Below are 14,478 nucleotides of genomic sequence, written 5' to 3' on the forward strand. Positions count from 1 at the left end.
TATAGCACTTCATATATTTATTAGGTAGACTAAACCAGTTGATGTCTGTGCTTGTCGCTTCTGTTAATTAACGTTCATGAAACAGATGTTGTCAGCCTTCCCAACCTCTGTGACGATAAACAGGCTTGTGATGCAACAAAGACGTTTTTGCTGGTTATTCGCAGTGTGTAAATAGACCGAATATACGTACAGAACATAATGAGTACATTCAGTTAAACTGCTTTTATTCCTTGGTTTGACAGTAAGTCATGTACATGGACGTGTGTGTTTAAATCTGTAACAACCTGGATGCAGGTAGGCTTTTTGGTCCTTAAAGACAGCTTGTTGCGTGACAATCCCTCTCTCCCTCTGCAAGGCTAGTGTAAGATTTCATGATAACCACCTGTTACTGAAAGGCAATAAAATCAGAGAGGCAGGTGAGGGAGGTGTTTAACACGGCTATAAAATGTAGTCAAATATTGTCGGAATCGATGTCACTGTAACATTCTGTTATGAGCAAAGGGTTTGGAGAAAAATCAAAACGCAACATGGTATTTCTAGTTTACTGCATATCTTTAATGCATTTGTTTATTACAATTAAAATTTGGTTTGAATTAGCAATTGTCTTACTGAAAATAATGACCTAATCTTTTTCTTTAAATTAATACATTTAGGAAAGAAATAATGATCTATCCGATGGTCAACGGCACAGTATAGATCCACAGTCTGTTTGTCATGTCACTGAAAAATATAGCGGTGAAAAGCACAGCATATAAAATGACTAACGTGCCAAGATGACACATTCAGCTGTGTCATAGGATGTGTATACGTTTTATGTCTGCAGCTGTTGACAGACAAAGCATGTTGTATCAATTAAAGTCCATCATAATTATAGAGAAAGTAGCAATGTACCAGTGACGACTTACTTAACCACACACACAGGACTGTGTGTGTTTCCTTCTCCAGGAAAAAAGGAGAGTGTTATAAATCACATTGTGTAATCTTGACAATGTGATGATCAATAATATGCTAGCTTTTCCCAGTTAACGTGTATCATTAAATCAACTTGCCACGTCAAGGTTTTGTCTGGATGCAAACCACAACTTGCCAAAATTCACTGGAATGATTCACTGATCATTTACAAAACATATCCTGGGAAAATGATTTGAGGATGCAAGAGAAGTAATATTACTGGATCCCAAAACCTGGTGACTTTGGGCATTACTCAGGGATTTCATGACCTGACATGACTTCAGATTTCCCTTTCACACAGTCGGGACTCATGCCATGGGGCTTGTTGCTGTACTGTCAAATGAAGTAGAGATTATCATGTGCTACTTTAAGGACTTGACCTGCAGTGAAGTGTTTGAGACCTTTAATTTCAGTGTGTACTTGTTGCTAACCTAATCTTTGCCCGCAAGGCAGTATGCTCCCGCCCCATGTTCAATCTGGCTGAGAAATATAAATCTATCTTCACCTGTCTGTGCTTAAGCTGTCTTCCAGCCTCTGATGGAAAACAACTGGCAAACTGGCACTCCTGCTGAAGACAAACACATCTGGTAGACATAAGGACATCACTCACAAACAGAAACAACAATGATCACTGCAATTTCCTAAGGACCTCAGTCTTGTAAAAAAGGAACTTTATCAAAACTTTAGAAAACGGAGTTGTTATTTCCGAAAATGCATAGAAATTCATGTTGGTTCAATAGCTTTCCCTTATGTTTGTGGGTACCACCATTCTTTTCCATTTCCGATTTACTGTCCTGCATGTGAGCCAAACCATTCCAGGAAAAGTGATTCAAAACCATATGGCCCAAAAATGCAGGTCCTCTGGCCATTTCCTTCTGGAGGCCTGAATAGGTTAACTGAATCAGAAAGAAAAAAAGCAAAGTAGAATAAATAAAAGCACACCCCTCAATCTATCTTTGTAGAAGATGGCAACCCTGGCAAGATAATTACTAGTACATTCAAATGTTTGAGCCGATACCAGAGGAATTTAGGACTTGACCACATATATGCACCACAGGATAATGGGATAATGCAGTATAACTGAAAAGTTTCATACAAAATAATGCTTATTTCCTATAACTACTTATCACTGTTCATGGGCATGCACTGGTATGCAGTGATAACCCCTGTCAAGCTGAGAAACCCTAACGCACCACAAAGTTGAATGTAATTCTTGTTAAATTATCAAATGTATTACTGTTGTCGATTTGGATTGCATACATTTATTATACCGAAATTGGAGTTAACATCCCTGTATGATACAGATGGGAATAACATTTTGATGAACCAGTCATCTCCTTCAGCCCCTCCCTTCTCAATTGAGACTACATTGAAACAGCTTTTTGTGAAAGGTTGCGCAACATTCATTACGCATGTCGGTTTGACGCTTGTGTTAAGACTGACTCAGAATGCCTCAGGGTCCTTAAATTATGAAATATGTCACGTACTATGGCCTTGTATGAACTATGGTATGCCCATGCTCTCATTAAAAAACATTCTGCATGCCTGTGAAGTGGAATATTCCCACAGATATTCAAGTTATCGTCCCTTACTTCAGTTTTCATAGGTAGCAGGGATATTCTGTAATTGAAAACTAAACTAAATAAAGCTCTCTTTGGCACGTGTATAAATACAGATATGCCCACAGAGGTTTAATGTTAAGGTAATGCAAGTTCATAATGTATTTCACCACCACTACAGAATAGGTATTGGTTCTTGCACAGCAGTTTTTTGGTTCCAAATGCAAAACAGGTTTAAGGGCCGACAGCCGGACTCGCTGCGGTGGAAACAGGAAAAACTGGTTCGCTATCGAGCACTGGCCTAGATCTGGCCCTGGAACCGCTATGGTGGAAAAGGGGTATCTGTGGGATTTCAAAACTGCAAATGTTCTCACACCTCTTTTGAAAGCAGACAAAGAAGGTATAATATGTAGTGATGAGGTTTCACACGGGGACAAAAGAACAGGACAGAGAAAATTAGGTGAGGGACAGAAAGGGAAAAGATAAAGATTTATGTGAGCGGGTGGGAATTAACCGGGCAAACAAATAAGCATTGCACTTACTGTATGTGTTTTGTTTCTACTCTTATGAAGACCAACATATATGTCACGATCTGTCTGTGTTGTGTTTTGTCTTGTCTTGATCTGTGTTTGGTTTCCTGTTTTATTTTGAAAAGTGTTCACCCCCCGTCTTGCCTGTTGCTTGTCGTGTTCCCTCCTGCCTGATTACCCGATTGTGTTTTCTCCTCCCTCCTCACCTGAGTCTTGTTTGTGTGATTAGTCTTGTGTGAATTTAAGTTCTGGTTTTTCTGTCTGTCATTGTTAGATCCAAGTTTGTCTTTGACTGTGTTCACAGGGAAGAGTTCTGTTTGTTACATTAGCCTTGAAATAGAGGTATTTTCTGTTTAAATCTGCATTTGGGTCCTGCCTGCTTCACTCAACCCTGACAGAAGGATCTAACCAAAGATGGACCCAGCAGATGATCCATTTGAGGTGGAGTTACATAGATGTACCTATTCATTGGCTTTCTGCTAGTAGGTGGAGGGGAGCGTCCAGCGTTGAGCAGAAAGAGGCTGCTCTGGCAGAGGCGCACCAGATGGCAACAGAGAAGCCATGTTTAGTGAAGTTCTTACCTGGCTGGATTATGGACTTCCTCCCGACATGTGATTCCTGGCCTGCTAGCCCCAGGCATGCTAGCCCCCTGCCTCCCAATTCCCAACCTGACACCATACGTCTCGGTGTGTTCTGTCTGGAGTCAGCCCCTGCTTCTTCCCCATTTCCTGCTCCTGTCCAGGATCCGTTCTCGGGTACTCGTCTGGCTTTTGGAGGTCCACGGAGCCTCCAAAAGGCTCCTAGGAGAAGGAGTCGCAAGTCCAGGTTAGCAGCCCGAGCCCCAGAAGCCATGCTTTCGGCTCCAGTACAGGCCCCAGCAGCCATGGTTCCGGCTCCAGTACCGGCCCCAGCAGCCATGGTTCCGGCTCCAGTACCGGCCCGAGCAGCCATGGTTCTGGCTCCAGTACCGGCCCCAGCAGCCATGGTTCCGGCTCCAGTACCGGCCCCAGCAGCCATGGTTCCGGCTCCAGTGCCGGCCCCAGCAGCCATGGTTCCGGCTCCAGTACCGGCCCCTGCAGCCATGGTTCCGGTTCCAGTACCGGCCCCAGCAGCCATGGTTCCGGCTCCAGTACCGGCCCCTGCAGCCATGGTTCCGGCTCCAGTGCCGGCCCCAGCAGCCATGGTTCCGGCTCCAGTACCGGCCCCTGCAGCCATGGTTCCGGCTCCAGTACCAGCCCCTTGTGTCCTGTCGAAGTTCCGGCCCGCTCCAGCCCCTCGTATCCTGTCGGTGGTCCGGCCCACTCCAGCTCCCCGTGTCCTGTTGGAGGTCCTGTCTCGCCGGGGATCCTGCCAACTAGGGCTGTGCGATTATGGCAAAAATCATAATCACGATTATTTTGGTCAATAATTGATATCACGATTATTAAATACGATTATTCATTGACTTTGAAAACATCCATTTATTGAACTTTAAAACAAATACAAATAATAATTTGAACAGTATCTTTTTAACTGTTGATTACCCTGAACATATAATTCAACTGAAAAACCAATACAAAAATAAATAAAATAAATGATACATTTATATTTACATTTAAATAAATAATATCAAAATAATAAATACCAATAAACAAGATCAAGCTACTAAACATACGTAAATATGATAAATACAAATAAATTAGACTAAAATTAATTAGATCAAATATGTTGCACTGCACTGTCACAACCAAGCAAAGCAAAATAATCGTTTTTTTCGATTATGCTGTTTTCGTAATTGTGGCAGGCCAAAATCGTAATTGCGATTAAAATACGATTAATTGCACAGCCCTACAGCCAACTCTATGTCCTGTCCCGTTGGGGGTCCCGCCGTCTACTGTTCTGCCGGGGGTCCTGCCAACTCCGTGTCCTGTCCTGTTGGGGGTTCCGCTGGGGGTCCTGTCAACTCTGTGTCCTGTTCCGTTGGGGGTCCCGCCGTCACTTGTCTCGCCGGGGTCCTGCCAACTCCTTGTCCTGTTTCGTTGGGGGTTCCGCTGAGGGTCCTGCCAACTCCGTGTCCTGTCCTGTTGGGGGTCCCGCCGACTACTGTTCTGCCGGGGGTCCTGCCAACCCGATGTCCTGTTTCGTTGGGGGTTCCGCTGGGAGTCCTGTCAACTACGTGCCCTGACCTGTTGGGGGTCCCGCCGACACCTGTCCCGCCGGGAGTCCCGCCAACACCTGTTCCGTCGGAGGTCCAGCCAGCTCCGAATCCTGTTCAGTCAGAGGTCCCGCTGCCACCAGATCCTAACCCGCCAGTGGTCCCGCCTACACCATGTCCAGTTCTGTTGGGTGTCCTGCTGACGCCTCATCCGCCGACACCTTGTCCTGTTCCGACGGTGGTCCCGTCGACACCAGCCCTTGTTCCGTCTGGGGTCCAGTCGACACCAGCCCTTGCCCCGTCCGGGGTCCCGTCTGTGCCTGTCCCGTCGGGGGTTCCGTTTGCACCTGTCCCGGCGGCTCCGTTTCCTGTCCGGCCGACACCGGTTCCTGTTCCACCGGGGGTTCCGCCATCTCAAGCTCCCGGTGCTCCCGATCCCTGTGCTCCTGCTCCGGTGATCCAGCTGACCCCGGAGGGGCCCCATCGCGGCCTACGCCGTCTCCCTGCCCGTCCTCCGGAGCTGTCCCGGTACTGCCTTCCTGCCCGTCCTCTGGAGCTGTCCCGTCGCCACCTTCTTGCCCGGCCCCCAGAGTTCCCCAGCCGTGGCCTTCACCCTCGAGCCCGGCCCCCTGAGTTCCCCAGCCGCGGTCTTCGCCCTCGAGCCCGGCCCCCTGAGTTCCCCAGCCACGGCCTTCGCCCTCGAGCCCCGCCCCCTGACTTTCCCAGCCGCTGCCTTCGCCCTCGAGCCGGGCCCCCTGACTTTCCCAGCCGCTGCCTTCTCCCTCGAGTCCGGCCCCCTAATTTACCCCGACGAGGCCTTCGCCCTCGAGCCGGGCCCCCTGACTTTCCCAGCCGCTGCCTTTTCCCTCGAGTCCGGCCCCCTAATTTACCCCGACGAGGCCTTCACCCCTGTCTTCGGCCCCCTGAGTTTTCCCGCCGCGGACTTCCCTGCTCTGTTGCTGTTCCCCTGGGCCGTCCGCCCGAGTCCCCCTTCTCGGCCTCTGCTTTGCCCCCGGGCCGTCCGCCCGAGTCACCCTTCTCGGCCTCTGCTTTGCCCCCGGGCCGTCCGCCCGAGTCCCCCTTCTCGGCTTCTGCTTTGCCCCGGGATGTCCGTCCGAGTCCCTCCTCCAGTCCCCCTCCACCCACCCTGTTGGACGTTTTGGACTTTGTTTGTTTTTTAGGAACGTCTGGGATCCGTCCCTTGTGGGGGGGGGGGGTAATGTCACGATCTGTCTGTGTTGTGTTTTGTCTTGTCTTGATCTGTCTTTGGTTTCCTGTTTTATTTTGAAAAGTGTTCACCCCCCGTCTTGCCTGTTGCTTTCTGTCTCAGTGGGTGTTTCTCAATCGCGAGTAAAGCTGCTGCAGAGCCACTATTTCAAGCATACTACGTCATCGAGTGCCGCCGAAGTACTGTTCCAATCTCCAGCATACTTGGAAATCTACCGAGCCCGGCGTACTCCGTTTGGAGAAATATCGAGGCTGCACATGAGTAGACTCCGCGGTCTTAAAATCCCCACAATGCTTTGCGCATGGACCGATTTCCAAAATCTGTGGCGGAAAATGTAAGGCGGGGCCTCTCATATGACGCACACCTGCACACTTGCTAGCCTGTTCCACTCTTTGTTTTCCGAATGGCAGGAAGTATTCTTGCCTCGCTTCTGAAGCAAGATGCTCGGCAGACATGTGCTACCAAGCAAGCGTACTCGCGATTGAGAAACACCCTGTGTTCCCTCCTGCCTGATTACCCGATTGTGTTCACCTTGTGCCCCTGTGTTTTCTCCTCCCTCCTCACCTGTGTCTTGTTTGTGTGATTAGTCTTGTGTGCATTTAAGTTCTGTTTTTTCTGTCTGTCATTGTTAGATCCTTGTTTGTCTTTGACTGTGTTCACAGGGAAGAGTTCTGTTTGTTACATTAGCCTTGAAATAAAGGTATTTTCTGTTTAAATCTGCATTTGGGTCCTGCCTGCTTCACTCAACCCTGACAATATATTCATAATGATGTGAAATTAGGGGCATCTGGCATATTTCAAAGGGGGTATTTTAAGACTGGAATTTGGGTTAAAGTTAGACTAATCATTATGTTATGAAAATAAAAATGTAAAAGGCAGATTGTTGGATTAAGGTTGATAAAGGCTCCATTTACTGTTTAGAGGATTTTGCAGTGCAGGCGGTTCTCCTTATGTTTATCTATATTACTCAATTGCATAATCAGAGACTAATCTTAGGAACTGACCTCAAATCTACAAAAAGTAGATAATAGAAAAGTTGAATTTATGATTTAGCAGATTTAGAGCACTCAGTATCTAATGCTAAATGTTGAGGGTGGCAAATAGATTTGTTAAGTGTGCAAAATAACATTCAAAGTAAACTTAATTGCATGTCATCAAAATCAAATATATATACTGTACACATACCACTTATTATAAAGGGACCTTTTAAAAAATCTAATTTAGATTGAGAAAGAAGACTCATCACAAATAATATATTTTTGTAGCTGCTGATAACCAGATTACACTTGGGGAAGCTATGGTTTTGAAAAGGCATGTTTTTGAAAGAAGCTGAAGTATCATGTATGTACTGAAATAGGTAAATGAAGCTGTGTGTGTGTGCGTGCATGCGTGCGTGCGTGAGAGGGCGAAAGTGTACCAGTGAGAATACCTCTGAATCACCCTGTAACAGAAAGGGAGGTGTGGGGCAGAGGGTGGGGCCCCTAACCAAGCCTGTCTTGCCTATATAAGAGGAGCCCAGTCCTCCCAGCTTCACAGTCACTCAGAACTACATCCATCTCGCTTCTCAAAGTCCTATCAGCCTCCAGAAAGAAAACATGGGCAGACAGAAGGTGTATTTGGAAAAAATATCCCAGTTCTTTCAGATCCGAAACCTGCTGCTGCGCCAGGCCCTGGCAGAATGTCTTGGAACCCTCATCCTTGTGGTAAGTGTGTGTGTGTGTGTGTTTGCATGGCACTTACACCGTATCATCTAAATCTATCTATCCATCTAAAAACAAATAGATTGTTGTGAAAATTGACATTTTAAAAGAGCTATCAAGCTTTAAATGAAGTGGTTATACCATCAACATTATGTACGTGTACATTTATAATAGCTGAACTTTATCCTCTCCTCTTTAATTTACCATTCCATTTTCTTCTGATGTTGCAATATGATCAATAACCCTTCATATGACAGCATTCTTATTGTATCGTGTTTGAATGATTGCAAAAGAAACATGACATTTATAAACCATTGATAGACTTCAAACAGAGTATAAATTGAGTTTAATGAGTTCAGAACAAACAGGTAAGTAACAGGTTGTTCAGGACTTGATGCTTTGTAGACAAAGGAGGTTTTAAGATGACACCTATAATTGCTTGGAAGCTGTGATCCCGGAACCAAGACCTCATGACATCCTATTATTATTTAATTTGGTTTTTGTGTGTTGTCAAAGTGCATAATAATGTCAAGGCTAAATAATAAGTCAGTATCAAAGGCAATAAGTTGCAAACTGCACTTTCAAACATCAGTAGTTGTTTAAGTTAGCCATATTAATATATAAAAGCTGTTTTCATTTGAAAGGATCATATGAACATTGTTGCACTGTAGCATAAACAGACACTTGCTTTGTTAATTCAGTAAAAGAGATCCATAGGCAAGGTTATCTACACTGATAACAAAGGCTACTCTTCAATCAAATGGTTTCTACTAAGCCTGTGTTGGCAGAAACTTGTCATTTAATTTAAATACTTTAAATACACCAGCTTAGTGGGCAACCTAAAGGCTCTTGTAATGGTTTAAAAGTAAAGTGTGGCTGTGGTGAGTTTAGTGACTCATTTTCAGGGATAAACAATGCCATTTCTAAAGGCATAGAAGCGTGGTACTTTTAATGCAAGTGAACATTTTATTCTGAAACACAATCCAAGTGAATCTTACAATTTATTTAAAAGATGTCATATATATTTCATTCATATATATTTCCCTCCATTACACCTTAGACAGAATTTCAATTAGCACAATATAATATATAAATGAATACATTGTAAACACAGATAAACACAGATGTGCAAAGGTCAACTTCTTACTTTATAAGAGCTAAGGACTGAACATATTTACTTATTGTTGTTAGTCAGACATTTAGCATGTTATGTGATAGAAAGGTGCAGCAGAGTAATTTAATGGTGACACATGTGGATGGCAGCACTGGGAGAGTCATGGCAGAACAAAAGGCAGCACATCACAGGCGTGACTGACATCATTCCCATCAGAGATATTCTCTCTCTCCCTTTGAAATAATCTGTCTCCAAATATCAGCGTGTCAAAATATTTGTTTTACTAGGGACAAACTCAACAAGTCAAACTGCTTTTTTGGAAATCATCTACTAGGATAGGTGACGTGTGTGAGGGTGTGTGTACAGTAGGTGTGTTTAACTCTTTGAACGCATTGATTTGGCATTCTTGGCATGTTTCCCTATCTCCTAGCAACATGTTCGAAGCATTAAACAGGATGTTTCTGAACTCAGGTCATGCTGAAGACATCATGTGCCTACAGGCTGATGTCAGCATAGTGGTTTGTCTAGTCCGGTATAGGTCACTATAAAGGGGCTTTGAAAGTATGTCCTTGAAGGTCACCTATAGGCAGTTATTGTCTTTGGTTATCTTACTGTGACTGTTTTGTTAACCCCCTCAATGCACTTTCACAATGTGCACTTCAAACCAATGTCCGTGCCTTGAGTAGCCGCAGGGGGGTTTAAGGCTCTTCATCATCACACAGGTACTGTTTTAGAAATTGGTTCCAGGCCAGCAATTTCTTTTAGTTTTGCCTTCAGCTCCTAAACAATTTCCAAATATGTGTTTTAGTAGACTGGCTACTGTGGGGTTTTCTTTTATAAGCTCCCCGGCTGTGCTAAAAGCTGGGAGTAGCTGCATGGATGCGTGCAAGCTAAAGCAGCCAATTGAATGTTGGCTGAGGAGGTGGTGGGGTGCTGTTAACTAACTACAACATTATAGCAGCAACACAGCAAGTTGTTGGAATAATTCAACAGAGGGAACACACATTAGCGAATGAGTACTTCAGAGTTAAGATAATACGGTTGGCTCACAGATTCAGAGACTGACCTTTCTAGAAGAATGTGATCCAAGTAAGTAAATTGGCTCTTACTAGCTCTTACTATCTTTGTAATCCGATGCCTCCGACATTAAGAAAAAACTCTGAAGTGAAAAGTCTTGAGTATTTTTATTTTTATTGTCACATCACACAAGCCTATCATGGCAAAACATCTGCCTTTCCCCCACGCTCCAAAAAAAGTAAGCTAAGCACATTCTAATATTTATGAAGTATTCTTCCAGTAATGTCTGGCTGGATAAGGGTTGGAAAAGAGTTTAGACTGAGCCCAGTGATGATGAACTCCCCTCAGGCGCCAGTCCTTCTGAGTGTGGTTCCCCTCAAGCGAACCTCAACATTTGAGTCCTGCGGTCTGACTGAAAAGCATCCTCATCAGGGGGCTTACAGAGCAGAAGCCTAGACATGGACCACACAATATTACTCTTGCTAAACACATACGATGAGCACACACACACACACAGATAATCACACAGTGTGCAGAATAAACAGTATGGCACCTGTTTGGCAGAGTTAACATCTAAAGGCAACATGTTCTTAAATCCTTCTTCATTTGACAGAATTAGTCCCCTTGCCCTTAAACATATGTTTTTCTCTTTTCCCTCATCCCTCAAGTAGAAACCAACCTGTGTTTTCCGCTTCCCAGACAAATCAGCTGGGCAGTAGCAGTAGAAATGACATACTGTACTCTCGTGTGCCATTACAAACACAATGGAGCTGATATAATTCTAAGAAGAGCTTATATAATGGGTCTTTGTTCTAAACGGTTTCACTGATTAACGTCACATTGTCTAATTTCACTCCTTGGCTTGACCTCGATGGCCTGACTAAGCACTAAATGTACAGTATTCATGTTTTTTCTTTATACAAGTCTGAGACTAGGTCATGGTTTGTGTGCAAAATGGGCACTAGACATTCAAAAGGCCTTTGTATTTCTTTCAAATAACACCTCAATATCACACACAGCACCCATCACATCATCAGATTACTTGTCCCAACAAAGGAAACTACTTAAGCTATTATGTGCACAAGACGTTTTTGGAGCCAAGCATAAACCTGTTTTTTTATTCTCTCTTCAGATGTTCGGCTGTGGTGCTGTGGCCCAGCTGGTGTTGAGCGGTGGTTCCCATGGCATGTTCCTCACAGTCAACTTTGCCTTCGGCTTTGCTGCCATGCTAGGCATTCTGGTCTGTGGCCAGATATCAGGTACATATAATTCAATATTATGATTGAACATGACTCAATTGGTATTATTTTTGCTGCATGAGAATAACTCCCTAATCAGAATAATGTAAAAATGTAACCCTTTTCAGCCAGTTCTGGGAGTCTGCATTTTTTTCTATAATTAGGTAATGATGTTGCCTTTAGGTTTGGTTTATAAAATGCACTGACCTACTGTCACACTGTACATTTGCAGGGGGCCATTTAAATCCAGCAGTGACCTTTGCCATGTGCCTGCTCGGAAGAGAGCCCTGGAGAAAGTTCCCCATGTACTTCCTCTTTCAGACAATCGGTGCTTACTTCGGCGCAGCTATCATATTCGGCATGTACTACGGTAAGGGATGGCTTTAGAGATGGAGCGACATTTAAAAAATTAATCTTGTTACGACCATTTACAGTATATAAACAGATGTGAAATATACAACATTTGAACAACAGTCCAAATATAAAATGTTTTATGCTTTTCTTTTTTTGTTTGTCTTTTAGATGCCCTGTGGGACATTCCTGGAAGTTTTAATGTGACTGGGCCTAGAGCCACCGCTGGCATTTTTGCTACATACCCTGGAAAACATCTCACCCTTGTCAATGGCTTCTTTGATCAGGTACCCATTTAAAATGTGAAAACAGCTCTCATAAACTGAATTCAAACTTGACAAATATAGGTTATACAACTCAGGTGTCCAACTCACAATTTCCTCTTACATGTTCCCCTCCGCTACATAGATAATCGGCACAGCAGCACTGATTGTTTGCATTCTGGCAATTGTGGATCCACACAACAACCCCATCCCCCAGGGGCTGGAGGCCTTCACTGTGGGATTTGTGGTTCTGGTCATTGGGTTGTCCATGGGCTTTAACTCTGGCTATGCTGTAAATCCTGCCAGAGATCTTGGACCACGTATTTTCACCGCTATGGCTGGGTGGGGCAGTGAGGTTTTCACGTAAGTTAAAAGATTTTTAATAATTGTGTTTATGTGAACTTGTGATACTCTTAAAGTGCTCTCTATCTATTGACCTTGTTATTTCAGGACAGAGGGATTTTCTTGTATAATTAACTTTTTGTTTGTCTCTCCGTAGGGTTAGAAACGGCTGGTTCCTTGTACCTGTTTTCGCCCCTTTCATTGGCACCATTGTTGGTGTGATAATCTACCAGGTGATGGTCGGCTTTCATACGGAGGGAGAATATCGTGACCAGAAAAGGTCAAAGGAGGAGAATGTCCGACTCACCAATGTCAACTCCAATGACAAAACAAATAACACTAGCAAAGAACATCTCTGAGCGTGCAAGAGAGCTACACAGCAAAATATGCGCTTTCTGTAAATACCAACACCCCAGAAATGTACCTTCCGGCCACAAATGTTTTTTACTAATAATCTTCACAGCTGTTTAGATATTTCCCAAATAAGCTGTGATTGGGGAAAAGGGCCATTCTTTTTTCATGACAAATGTATTGTATTATATTGTAGAGAACGATTGTGTGCGAGTGAGAGAAACACAACTTCATAAACACAGAATTACATTAATTCTTTTAGGAGATGAACATTTGGATCTTAACGTCTATAGCTCTCCAGTTTTAACAGTATTGAATGCGTTGTACCTATTTTTTTTTAAATAATATTTGAAAACTTGTAATAAGACATACATTTTTCAGTCCAGAACCTTTCAATGTTAACATTTTAATTCCTGGAAGTTGTCAGGAAATTGGGAAATTTCAAATTTCAAACTTCAAAATAAAAGATCACATTGACGAATAGCGTTTATTTTTTAAAAGCTAGTGAAATGACTCCATGTTCATGTTATTCGTTAAAGTCAACATTTTTGTGTAAAGCTTACATATGATAGTCGTAAATCCTTCCCACGAAATTCTTCACTGTACCATAGCTATCTAAAAGCAGCCAGCGGCTTTCTTTTGATAAACACTCTTTTTTCCCTGTAAAAGCCATAACCAGGAATTGTTAAACTAGCTTAGAATTATTGTGATATGTCAGCTAGAAAACATTAACCTTTCTATGACTTAAATGTAATCACAAGAAAACATTTAGCTTTCTAATTTCATGCTTGAAAAATATCATATATGTATTAACAAATGACTGTGTTTTTTTTAAGTACTACCACTACATTCTTATGAAGTTTTTATTGACATCTGTCTTCCTTATGACTGTTGATGTTTGGGTGATAAACTGGACTGTGAGCACCTTGGTAGATTGTATGTAGGTTAAGGAGAAATGCTTTTGTACTTATACAATAAAGTTTTGTTCTTGATTGTTGCACGTGGATCATGTTACGTTCTTGTGTTGTGCATTTACAACAGAAGTGACGGTTTAGAGAATGAACCAGCCGGGTCGTAAATTAGCAAAGCAGGAAACAGAGCAGTCACTCCATTCGCTCAGCTGTTCTCTAATAATGATGTTATGTTTCCAAAAGGAGACTTGCTCCCTTATTATGCAGTGGAAAGCAGTACTTTGCACTGCTATTTAAAGGCTTCACTTTATTTCCAAGCAAACCTCAGTATCCAAAAACCAGAACTGGGCTGCCCACCTTTAGCATAAATCAAATAAGGCAAGGGTTCATTTTGATAGAAAATATTGCCCACTTGCCACCTATAATCAAGATATGGAAACATGCAGGCTTAAATATTCCTGGTCTTTTTCCAGTATAAATCAGCAGTATTATTTAATTACATGCAACAGGTCAGAGCAGGTCACTTAAAAGCAGCTCGAGTTCCCTTTCTTCTTCATGATAACAAAGGGAGACCAATAAAATCCCAATGAATCAAAATGACTAATACTGAGCTTACTTTCCCCTCCTTGTAGTGCATAACCAAGCCTTAGCCAGAGGGAAAAACATAATCTACTGTTATTATTACAAGCAAAATACTTTGGAAAATTCAAGATAATCCTAATGCTGTTTGCTTTGAGGGTTACCAAAAGGTATAAAGAGGGGAAACACTGTACTAAGATTCAACAGGTT

At 43.2% G+C, this 14,478-nt stretch overlaps 1 protein-coding gene across 1 annotated transcript; it reads left to right on the forward strand.

The window, feature by feature from the left end:
* Positions 1-7,915: 7,915 nt before the first annotated feature.
* On the forward strand, positions 7,916-13,775 carry LOC117473133 (aquaporin-3-like). Its single transcript, XM_034118628.1, has 6 exons — positions 7,916-8,105; positions 11,366-11,492; positions 11,704-11,841; positions 11,994-12,109; positions 12,231-12,448; positions 12,585-13,775. Exons 1-6 carry the CDS (start codon positions 7,998-8,000, stop codon positions 12,784-12,786), a joined length of 909 nt encoding a protein of 302 aa, XP_033974519.1. The 5' UTR covers positions 7,916-7,997; the 3' UTR covers positions 12,787-13,775.
* Positions 13,776-14,478: the final 703 nt, after the last annotated feature.

The sequence above is a fragment of the Trematomus bernacchii genome, unplaced genomic scaffold (assembly GCF_902827165.1).
Source record: "Trematomus bernacchii unplaced genomic scaffold, fTreBer1.1, whole genome shotgun sequence".
NCBI lineage: Eukaryota > Metazoa > Chordata > Actinopteri > Perciformes > Nototheniidae > Trematomus > Trematomus bernacchii.

Excerpts from the sequence above, each read along its gene's own strand:
- LOC117473133 (XM_034118628.1), top strand. The coding sequence starts at position 7,998 with ATGGGCAGACAGAAGGTGTATTTGGAAAAAATATCCCAGTTCTTTCAG. Across the intron at positions 8,106-11,365 it reads TTGGAACCCTCATCCTTGTG|ATGTTCGGCTGTGGTGCTGT; the intron begins GTAAGTGTGTGT and ends TTCTCTCTTCAG. Across the intron at positions 11,842-11,993 it reads CATATTCGGCATGTACTACG|ATGCCCTGTGGGACATTCCT; the intron begins GTAAGGGATGGC and ends TTTGTCTTTTAG.